The sequence below is a fragment of the Emiliania huxleyi genome (assembly GCF_000372725.1).
Source record: "Emiliania huxleyi CCMP1516 unplaced genomic scaffold EMIHUscaffold_511, whole genome shotgun sequence".
In the NCBI taxonomy this organism is placed as follows: Eukaryota; Haptophyta; order Isochrysidales; family Noelaerhabdaceae; genus Emiliania; species Emiliania huxleyi.
Window position 1 is genome coordinate 42,786 of NW_005198161.1, and position 11,531 is coordinate 54,316.

The following is an 11,531-nucleotide window of genomic DNA, read 5'->3' on the forward strand; positions in this document are numbered from 1 at the left end:
ATCCCGAGCTCTCGCCGCCAACGGCGCCGTCTTTACGTGGGGCAAGTGCGAACGCAGCTGCCTCTGGAAGGCACCGAGATGTACCTTTTTGCGCAAATGGTCAAATCAAGGTTTTGTAACGCGAGCTGTGCCACAGTGAAATGGAACTAGCCAACACCGGTAACGGGTAAGTTCGGTGCCCGTGCCCGCGCGCGCCCGGGCGACTCGACGGAGCTGGCCTCGGAGGCCGCGACGCGGACGGAGGTCCCGGAGGCAGGAGCACACAACCTCACAAGGCGACAGGGTTTTCAGGGACACGAGCCGGAGCAGCTCCCGGCCTCTCGCGTCGCAGGCAGCACAGGCCAGCACGTGGCAGCTCAGCACTGTGTACTGATACATGTGCATGCACATGTGGCTCGGCGCGCGTCACTCGGTGAGGCGAGCAGACGGGTGCAGATGGGATGACAGCGTTCGCGTTCGCCCAGCCAGCGGGTGAGATGAGGTCGGGAACACCCCGGTGCCTCCGCGCCCACGACTAAATCTTCTTGGGCAGCAGCTGGTTCGAAATGTCCTCTCCGTGGCCTAGGCAGCTGCGTTCGCCCTTGCCCCACGTAAAGACGGCGCCGTTGGCGGCGAGAGCGATGCTGTGCACATCTCCAGCCGACACAGCGACGACTCGCCTGCCAGCAAAGGCCTCCACCTCCTTCGGCAGCAGCTGGGTCTGCCAGTCGCCGTGGCCCAACTGGCCTTGCTCTCCATCGCCCCAGCTCCAGACCGCGCCGTCAGCGGTGATGGCGAGGCTGTGAACGCCTCCAGCCGAGACAGCGACGAAGCGTTGGCCAGCCAAGGCCTCGACCTTCTTCGGCAGCAGCTGGTTCGACATGTCCTCGCCGTGGCCCAGCCTGCCAGAGCCTCCCGAGCCCCAGCTCCAAACGCTGCCGTCGGCGGTGATGGCGATGCTGTGCTGACCTCCAGCCGACACAGCGACGACGCGCCGCCCAGCAAAGGCCACGATCTTCTTCGGCAGCAGCTGCTTCTGCCGGTCGCCGTGGCCCAGCCTGCCAAAGCCTCCCCAGCCCCAGCTCCAGGCGCTGCCGTCAGCAGTGACAGCGAGGCTGTGGTACTGCCCAGCCGACAGAGCGACGGCGCGCTGGCCAGCAAAGGCCTCGACCTTCCTGGGCTGCCGTTGTGACTGCTCATCTCCGTGGCCCAGCTGGCCTCGGTATCCAAAGCCCCAGCTCCAGACGCTGCCGTCAGCAGTGATGGCGAGGCTGTGGAAGTCTGCAGCCGACACAGCGACGACGCGGTGGCCAGCAAAGGCCTCGAGCTTCTTTGGCAGCAGCTGGGTCCGCTCGTCGCCGTGGCCCAGCTCGCCAAAGTCACCCTCGCCCCAGCTCCAAATGGCGCCGTCGGCGGTGAGGGCGAGGCTGTGCCCGCCTCCAGCCGACACGCTCACGGCGCGCTCGCCTCCCAGCGGCGAAGGGAGGAGGGTCGGCGTGTTGAGCCGCGCCACGCCCTCGCCGTGGCCGAGTAGCCCTGAGTAGCCTGCCTCACTGCCGCACGACGAGAGCCGCCCCTCGCCGTCGATGAAGACGCTGTGCATTTGGCCTGCTGCCGCCCTCGCCGGCGGGTTGGACTCGCACAGCAACGCAGCGAAGCACAGCCACTGCACGGGGCAGCTCTCGCCCTCTGGCTGCGCCGGCAGCTCGAAGCCGCGCTCTTGCGCCCACAAGCGGATGGCCTGCGCCGCGAGCGAGGCGTGGAAGAGCAGCGAGACGGCCGCGACGCGAGCGATGTCGACGGGGCTCTCGCAGCGAGCGAGGGCGCGCTCGAGGAGGTCCGTGGGGAGGTCGAGGAGGCGGGCGGGCGGCGGCGTGTCTGGCGAGGGAGCGGCGGCGGAGGAGGCGGTGGCCCCGGTGGCGAGGCGGCGCGAGCGGCGGCGCGGCGGGGCAGACATCGCGAGAAAAAGAATTCATTCGTAATTCCAATTGCCCAGCAGGCTTCAGAGCGGAAGGAAGCCGGGGAAGATGACTTCGAGGAGGACGAACCAGTGGAAATCCAGTTGTCAGATGTCACGATGCATCCGAAGCGAGAAAGAGAATTTTACAAACTCCGTCGCACAACACTGGCACGGGACTGGCGCGAGAATTCGCGTTGCACTACTAGTGGCTTGCAGAGCGCTAACGCTCCATGCTTGTAGCCGCGGCCGGACTCTCCTCAGTCCTCACCTCCATCCAAGAGTATCCCTAGTCGGATCCGGTGTTCTCGGACAGTGTGTGTACACGCATCCGAACACAACACAACAACATGGGCTGCAAGGCGCGCGGGCAACCCGGCCAACCCTTCGACCACAAGAACGGCCACGGCTACGTCAAGGCACATCGCGGTTTCTACCACGACGCGATCTTTGTCAAGCGCAACAACTTCAACCTGCTGCTCCACGAGACGTTCGGCGGCGGCTTCTCGCCCACCGCCGTTCTCAAGCTGCGCCGCCTCGCGCGCAAAGCCGCGCGCGGCAGCGTCGACCGCACGGCCTACTCGCCCAAGTACTCGCTTTCTTTTATGTCCCACCATGCAGAGCGCATCTCTCTCTGTTGTGCGAGGCGTGAACCGCGCCATTCGCTCTCACCTGGCAACCCTGTCTGCACGTCTCGCGCGCGCGTGAACAGGGCTCCAGGCCCCAAATGACGTGTGAGTGTTAGATTTGTTTGGTATTGCTAAAAATCTCTCTCTCTAAACTCGAGGGACCAAAATACGCGGAGAGGAGAGCGGAGTTACGCAGAAAGGCGAGAGAAGCAGCGAGAGCAAGGCAGACGGCAGCGGCGTCTCAGAACGAGGCCGAGGAGAGCGATGAGTCAGGGGAAGAGACAGCAGGAGAGAGAACGACGAGAGTGGGAAGAACGCGAGGTGGCATGAAGGTCGCTGCGAGAATTGGTGAGAAACTGCGGAGAGAGATATAGGAAGTGGTAGACGCCCGAGGGTGGGCGACGGCTAGCACCACACTCCTCTCCTTAAAATCCCTGTGTGGTGGCGGCGTGCCGTCCTCCCATCCCTCCCTTGGGGTGTCTGTTTTCTTTCTTTCTGTTGCAATGATATGACTGGGCGGCAAATGATCGCAGTGAGCGTCAGAAGACTCGTGCACTCGTCCTTGCTCGAGGAGAGCACGATAGACTCGAGGGGCCAGGATATGCAGCAAGGAGGGCGGAGCTGCGCCGAAAGGCGAAAGAAGCCGAGAGAACAAGGGACCGGCAGGCGGCGGCGGCGTCGCAGAACGAGGCAGAGGAATGCGACGCGACAGAGGAAGAAGCGACAAGGGAAGCACGACGAGAAGGGGGCGACCGCGACGCGGCGATATGTCGAGCGAGACACCCTTCGCCGTGCGCGTGTGGCGTGATCGCCTCCCCCCTGATCGGATGATCCGCGCCAACGAAACAACGGCCTCGCAAGCCAATATACAGAATTCTTTTTACGCCTCTCACACTGGCACGACAAGGCTCAAGGGCGCAGACTGGCGCGGACTCTGGCACATGAGCTAGAAGGTTTCCTTGTTCATAGGAGGACGGCGAGGCGATAAGCTCGAGAGTCGTGCAAAAAAGAGGAGGGCACTTCGCACGCGTCCTTCCAAAATCCTGCTCGTGCAGGTGGGGACCGGAAGGACGTCACTCTAAACCTGCTAGGCCACACACACACGGCGTGAGTGAACTTTTTCGTAGACACTATAGTGAGTGGGAGCGTGCGATACCGTACGCACATGGAGCACTTGGAGTGCAGTTAGTAGCCTCACATCCAGGGCCGGGGAGCTACGAAGCACACCCAGCGGGCCAGACGATCGGGATCGGGTTGCGGGCAAGAGAGCCCTAGCCCTGGCTGGGGTACGCGGCGCAACGCGGAAACGGCGAAGAAAAGGAGAGAAGGAGCTGCGACGGAGGCGACCCGAGCGAGCCGACAAGTCAACGGGGGACTTGTCTTCGCTCCTGTGAGACGGTGCCAGAAGGCAAGCGCTCGTCACGATCGACCCCCCACACACACACACAGTGCCAGCATAGACTGTGCAGGTAAGGCGGAGGCGCGCCTAAATCCTTGACGTCGGCGAGGGCAGGGCGCACACGGTGGAGGATGGACGCGACGTGCGCACGAGAGGTTCGTGCGCAGGGCCGACACGCGCGCGAGAGCCCGCTTAGGTCGCGTCTCGCGGAGCTGGCCCGCTGGCGCTGCGCGGCAGAGAACGCGCCCCGAGACCTGTGCATATCCCCAGTGCAGGGCACCAGCACCGCCTCCTGCTCCGCTGTGCATGGCGTTGGCGCTTGGGACATGGGAGGGACGCGGACCGCTCTCTCCGCGGACGGGGCCCGCGGGGCCCGGGGCGGAGGGGAGAAGGCCCGCGGCGCGGGCGCGCGCGGCGGGGGTGTCGATACGAGATGTCGGAGAACCGAGAGATGCCTCGGCAGCGGGCGGAGAGCGGGGGGGCAATGTCGAGTGCTCTAGCTGCAGCGCCGCCTTCTGATGCTAGTTTTATGAAACATACAACGTAGACGCCGCACACCGTTGGTGTCGCCTCGCGCAAGACACACCATAAAAGCATATAACACAGCACATATCTTTTGGACACGCGCGCCGGGGCGCATCACAATTGGTACACGCCACTTTCTACCGCGGCCTCCTCTCACACCTGCTCGGTCGTGCGCAGCTTTTCCCCCGCTTGCGAAGTGCGGACAGACCGAACGGTCAGGTGCATGCCAGACCAAACGTCAACTAGCCGGTTGGCCGAGAGGATCAACGCGGAGCGGCGCCTTCTCTCCTTGAATCTGTGGTAGGCGGCGAGCATTGCGATGCTCAGCAGCACCATGGGCACGCCGGCAAGGAACAGCGGCCTCCAGACTGAGTGCTCCTCAGCCGCCTCAGGCATGCCCCGTGAGAGTGCCGTTGCATTGCCTTGCGATTCGGCCAAAACGCGCAGCATGCTGCTGTCGGGTGGCCGCCTCCGAGGCAGCCAGCCGGACGCTCTCCTCTGATGCTAGGTGCCTGGGGCTCACTCGCGCCGGGCAAGGCGATCTCCACGCCCGCAAGGCAGTGGCGAGGCAAAGCGAGCGAGTCCTTTACCGCGAAATTCTTTTTTGATCGGTACTCGAGTACATTCTGTACGCCGACTCAGGGGTGTGGCAGCCAGCTGGCTGTGTGTCTTGTGAGCCTGTTTGTGTCTGTGTGTCGCTCGTGCGTGTCGTCATCATCTGTCCAGCGTCCACCCATACCGCGTTGGTGTCCAGTCCGAGCCTGGCTGTTCTTCACCTTTCTACTACCTACCTACATTCTGTTTTCTACCTCCTTGCCCTGCGACTGCACTCCAAGTGCTCCAAGGTACCTGGTTAGTGCCAGTGCGCGCCAGTCCCGTGCCTAGTGTTGTGATAGGTGGATGTTGAAGTCCTCCCCGAAGTAGATGGTCTGCCCGGAGGGGTAGTTGAAGCGTGGTGGGCAGAGGTCGAAGCGGACCACGATGTTCTGCGCCTTGCACTCCTTGACGCTGACGAGAGGCATGGCGAGTCCGGGCGCGTACAGCGCGTTCACCCACTCGGTGTTCACAACCTTGGTGTCCTGCGGCTTGGTCGGGTCAGCCAGCGCGAAGGCGTACGCGGTGCCGACGCCCTTCGCCTTGAGGTAGTCGTTGTTTGCGCAGCGGATGTAGATGGGCTTCTCGGGCTCGCGCCACCCGGCAGGGAAGAAGTCGGGCGTCGGGAACATGTTCATGCCCGCCTTGGAGTCGACGCCAGCGGCATACGATCCCGGCATGTTCACACCGGCGGTCGTGTCGTACGCGTCGACGACCTTGACATGCCCGACAAGCGCGTGTGCCTGCATCGCGTCCATGCGCGCCACGTACATGGCGAGCATGATGCACGTGTACGAGAGGACGAGTGGGACCGTCTTGGGCACGTCGATGTTATTCACCGCGCGGAACATGTCGCCCGCGACCTTGCGGTAGATCGGCTGGAGCGGGTCCTCCTCGATGGCGTACTCTGCTCCGCCACCTGAGCCAGTCGCCGGCCCGGTGGACAGCTCGAGGGGTAGTGCGGTGACGGACTCGACCATCACGCCCATGTTCGAGGGCTCGTCCACGGCGTCGGCCACAGGCGTGCCGATCGAGGCAGGCGAGCCCATGTAGACCGGGATGAGGCACGCGAGCAGGACGAGTAGGATGGAAGCGCCGATGTACGGGCGAGGCAGCGCGGTGACGAACGAGGTGAACTTGACCCACAGCCCGCCGCGCGCCCGTGCCTCCGCCGCATTGCGCGCCGCCGTCTTGGCCTTGAGGATGGCGAGCGTGTCGGTGGGGTTGGAGTCGGGGAAGGTGTCCTCGACCTGGTCGGTGCCGACGCCAGCGACAAAGCCGCCGACGATGCCGTCCGGGTCGAACGTGCGGGTGACAGAGTCGGCCAGCGCCGCCCGCACCTCCTCGTGGTTGGCCGCGGTGGAGTCCGACTTCTTGGCGAAGGGGTCTTGCGGGAGGGTGCGGCCGGGGGACTTGGCGCACACCTTCTTGTACGAGGACTGGGCCATGCGCACCTTCGCCTCGTGGTCGATGCGGTCGGGGAGTTCCTCGAGCACCTTGGCGACAGGGACCCCCTTGCAGATGAGGTCGCCGATGCACTTGCCACCGTGCAACCCATTGCAGTGGGGGCACGGCTTGCGCCCAGCGGCTGCGCGGCCGCCGCGGTCCCCGCCGCCCTTGTCGGACTTGATCTGCGCCTGGAGAGCGGCGACCTGGGACTCGGCGGCCGCGAGCTTCTCCTTGAGCACGCCTTGCGAGGCAATATCCGCCTCGAACGCCGCCTGCGCAGCCGCCTTGGCCTCGTTGGCGCGGTCCGCGTTGTCTTGGTCGAGGATGCCCTGCATCGCGAGCGTGGACGCCTTGAGGCCGTACGTCTTGCCCGATTGCGCGGCGAGTTGGCGCTGCATGCCGATCTGCACGCGCATGTTTGCGCCGAGCGTGGCCCCCTTGGCGGCGATCGCGTCGAGGATGTATTCCTCGATCACCTCGTCGGGGAGGTGCCACTGGGAGCCCTTGAGGAACTTGTTCGCCAGCTCGATGCCCGTCTTGAACTTGGCGAGGCTCGCGGACGTGAGGTCCTTGAGAGCGTCGGGGGAGTACGCCTTCTTGTGAAGGTCTTCAGTGACCACTCACAAGCTGTTTCAAGGCCCGACAGAAATGTACTGTCAAAACTTTGTTCAAACAAAAGTCCTGGCCCGCGGCCCCCACACCCACAATGACTATCAATCCAGGCTGCGGGTGAAGGGCAAAACCGCGCCGCTGCAGAACGGTTTTTGCAAAACCGCGCCGCAGCGGTACGAAACTGCGCAGATGCAGTCCAGGGGTGGTAAGGACACTATGTGTGTGTGTGTGGCCGTAGACTAGACGGCTGCGCGGTCGTCGGTCTTCAACAGCCCCCCATCCTCGCATCGGGTAGCGAGGCTGAGGATCTGAAGAAGCTAGACGACTCCTACATCTCCTACTATCGCGCGCACAATTGCGCAGCCTCCTCAAGGGTGGAGGACGAACAAACAAGTGACTCGGGGAGCTCCAGGAGCGCCCATACTGCCGGTTGTCGACTACATTTGATGAAGGGGAAGTCGGCGTTTCCCCTCTGTGCCGTCCTAGGCGGTGTCGTTCATGATCTCCTTGCGGAACGACTCGAACTCCTTGCGCGGGAGCGGCTTGGTGAAGAAGTCGGCGAAGTTCTTGAGGCTCTCGACGTACTCGACCTTGACCTCCCCGGACTCGACGAGCTCGCGAATCTTGAGCTCCTTGCGCAGGATGTGCTTCGTCTTGTCGTGCATGACCGGGTCCTCGGCGACGCGCAGCGCGGCCGTGTTGTCGATCTTGATGATGGTCGGGCCCTTGGGCTTGTAGCCGAGCGACGCGAGGAGCGAGCGCAGGTGGACAGCCTCGCAAGCCGCCAGCGTGCCGGCAGAGATCTCGGCCTCGAATGTCGAGAGGGAGATGTGACCCTGCTTCTTGGAGAAGTACGAGACGATCGCGGTGCCGATCTTGAAGGCGCAGCCGGAGGTGCTCTGGCGGGTGCACCAGTTCGCGTCGGAGCAGCCGAAGAGCTTGGGGTCGGTGACACGCTCGTAGTGGAGGCCGAGGTCCTGCGTGCCGATGAGGTAGATGAGGCAGCGCTCGGCGGCGGCCTCGATGTTCGCGTCGGGCCAAGCCATGCAGCGCGCCAGCTGCGAGACGGTGTACTGGATGTCGGGGCGCGCGTTGGTGGCGAACATGAGGCTGCCGATGAGGCACTGGCAGCGCTGGAGGAGCTGCGGGTCGGGCGCGGTCTTCTTCTCGGCTGCGCTGATGACGATGGACGGGAGGTCCTTGTCCGCGGGCACCTTGTAGCCCGCGTGCGTGACGCCTGACGGGAAGAAGCGCGCGCGCAGCGTGTCGATGTACTTGCTGGCAGACAGCTTGAAACCGGTCTGCGTCTTGGTGATGTTGAGCCCGAGGAACTCGTGCACCTTTCCCTCGTGGACCTTGAGCGGCTTGCCGACGTGCTTGTTGAAGTGCTCGATGTACTCGTGCGCGAGCGCCCTGCCAGCGGTGGTCCCGGAGTGGAAGATGCCGAAGTCGTCCACGTAGATGACGACGATGAGTTTCGTGCTGTTGCGGGTGAGGACGAAGCAGCTCGGGTCCGCCTCGGACTGAACGAGCCCAGGAAATGCCTTGTTGATGGACTTGACGTGGTTCCACCAAGCGTTACCTGCGGATGGTGCGCCGTAGAGGTTGCCGACCTCGCACACCATGTCCTTCTCCTCGCCGGTGATGGGGTCGATGTAGCAGTACTCGGGCTTGCCCTTGAGCCCCTTCGGCATCTCGCAGTACCAGGTCTCGCCCTCCCCGCGCTCCGCCCAGGTGTACGCCATGGGCTGGTCGCACGTGATGAGTTCCATGTCCTCCTGCGCGGCCACGTTGAGCACGGTGCGGGTCGTGCCGTAGCGGACGACGCTCGCGAAGGTCTTGGTGAAGTCGACGCCGGGCCGCATCAGGTTGCCCATGACACAGCCGCGCCACTTGCACCGGCCGTCGGACTTCCGGGAGGCGATCTCCTTCAGCGGGAGGACGCGCACCTTGGCGGGGCGGCGCATGGGCTTGAGTGTGCCGTTCTGGATGAGGCCGAGGAACTCGGTGTCATACGCCTTGTACCACGCGTCGCGCAGCTTGGGGTCGCGGATGTTGGCGATGTCCTTGTAGTGCTTGGGCACGATGTTGTCCGGCATGGGCATGATCTGGCCGTCCACGCTCGACATGTACGCGACGCACTGGTCCGTGGTGTTGCGGTAGACCGACGACGATGGGGATGCGGCCGCCGCAGCCGCCCAGATGCCGAAGGGCGTGGCATTGGCGGCGAGGCGGGCGTTGAGCATGTTGTTGTACTCGCCCGTCGAGACGCCGCCGCGGCTGCGGGTGGTGCGCGGCGCAGGCGCACCCGCTGCGGGCGGGTTGACGTTGCCGTCGTTGGCCGGGTCTGGCATGATCACCACCTCCTCGTCGAGGGTCAGCCCCCCGGCGTGGTTGTCGGTGGTGGGGAGGAAGACGGAGTCGCCGCGGGTCACGTTGTTGTCGAGCGTAGCCTTGTCCGACTCGTCGGGCGTCTCGTCCGCGGTCACAGGCTCCGGCCACGCGCCCTCGATGTCCGTCGGGGTGAGGTCGGAGGTAGGAGCACGGTACTCGATGCCGTTCCAGAGCTCGTTGACGCAGAATGTCGCCTGCGTGGTGGTGCCGATGTGCCCCTTGCGCGGACCCTCGGTGATGACGTACTTCCAGCCGGGCGAAGTGCGCGAGATGCCGAGGAAGGCCGCCATCTCGCCCGTGGGTGAGACACCGTTCGCCACAAGGTGGGAGGGCGACTTGACGATCATCTTGCACGCCCACGGGTAGAACATGTTCATCTTGGGGCGCTGCCCGGTCTTGAGCTCGTACGCTGACTTGCCGGTGTCGCGCACGGCGAAGGTGGCGTTGGCGATGGTGGCCGCGTACACCCAGGCGTAGCCCCAGTACTGGTAGAGCTGGGCGGCGCCATGCCCCCCTGCGCGTGCCATCATCTCCCGCACGATCCTGCCGCAGGTAGCGTTCGCACGCTCGCACGCCCCATTCTGCCACGGCTCGTAGGGGCAGCTGTTGCGGAGGGTGATGCCGTACTTGAGGCAGAGCTCGCGCACGGCGCTGGAGTTGAGGACGACCTCGTTGTCGCAGAACGCAACTCCTCCGCGGAACGTGTGGCCGTCCTTTCCCTCGTTCTCGGCGAAGTACTTGCGCAGGTAGGCAGGCGTCTGGCCCTTGGTCTGCAGGATGTACGGCGTGATGGTGCTGGTGTGCTCGTCGACGACCATGAGTGCGTAGCAGTGCCCATCGACGCCTACCACACCCTTGGGCGACCAGAGGTCGTAGTGCGACGAGCCCCCGAAGCGAGTGGCCAGTGGCCGGCCGGTGCTGCGCCGCGCGTGGTACTTGGCGTTCGCCTGCAGCGCGGCGTCGTCGAGGCCCTCGTTGCGGTCCATCTTGGAGAGGTCTGGCACGCCGTCCGCGATCTTGCTGAGGTCCTTTAGCGCGTCGCCGGAGATGCACAGGGCGTGCCGCCAGAAGGTGCCATCCGTCGGGCGCCGCCCCGGCTTGCCGCGCACGATGGCCTTGGCGGCGTTGGCGCCGACGGATGCGCCGAGCGGCATCAGGTGGATGTTGAAGTCCTCCCCGAAGTAGATGGTCTGCCCGGAGGGGTAGTTGAAGCGTGGTGGGCAGAGGTCGAAGCGGACCACGATGTTCTGCGCCTTGCACTCCTTGACGCTGACGAGAGGCATGGCGAGTCCGGGCGCGTACAGCGCGTTCACCCACTCGGTGTTCACAACCTTGGTGTCCTGCGGCTTGGTCGGGTCAGCCAGCGCGAAGGCGTACGCGGTGCCGACGCCCTTCGCCTTGAGGTAGTCGTTGTTTGCGCAGCGGATGTAGATGGGCTTCTCGGGCTCGCGCCACCCGTGAGGGAAGTAGTCGGGCGTCGGGAACATGTTCATGCCCGCCTTGGAGTCGACGCCAGCGGCATACGATCCCGGCATGTTCACACCGGCGGTCGTGTCGTACGCGTCGACGACCTTGACATGCCCGACAAGCGCGTGTGCCTGCATCGCGTCCATGCGCGCCACGTACATGGCGAGCATGATGCACGTGTACGAGAGGACGAGCGGGACCGTCTTGGGCACGTCGATGTCATTCACCGCGCGGAACATGTCGCCCGCGACCTTGCGGTAGATCGGCTGGAGCGGGTCCTCCTCGATGGCGTACTCTGCTCCGCCACCTGAGCCAGTCGCCGGCCCGGTGGACAGCTCGAGGGGTAGTGCGGTGACGGACTCGACCATCACGCCCATGTTCGAGGGCTCGTCCACGGCGTCGGCCACAGGCGTGCCGATCGAGGCAGGCGAGCCCATGTAGACCGGGATGAGGCACGCGAGCAGGACGAGTAGGATGAAGCGCCGATGTACGGGCGAGCAGCGCGTGACGAACGAGGTAACTTACC

General features: G+C 64.5%; 1 protein-coding gene across 1 annotated transcript; it reads right to left on the reverse strand.

The window, feature by feature from the left end:
* Positions 1-4,648: 4,648 nt before the first annotated feature.
* Positions 4,649-4,885, reverse strand: EMIHUDRAFT_370935 (hypothetical protein; the record flags this gene model as incomplete). Its single annotated transcript, XM_005766382.1, has 1 exon — positions 4,649-4,885. A coding segment is annotated over one exon (237 nt), but the record flags the coding sequence as incomplete, so codon positions are not given.
* Between the last annotated feature and the right edge of the window lie 6,646 nt (positions 4,886-11,531).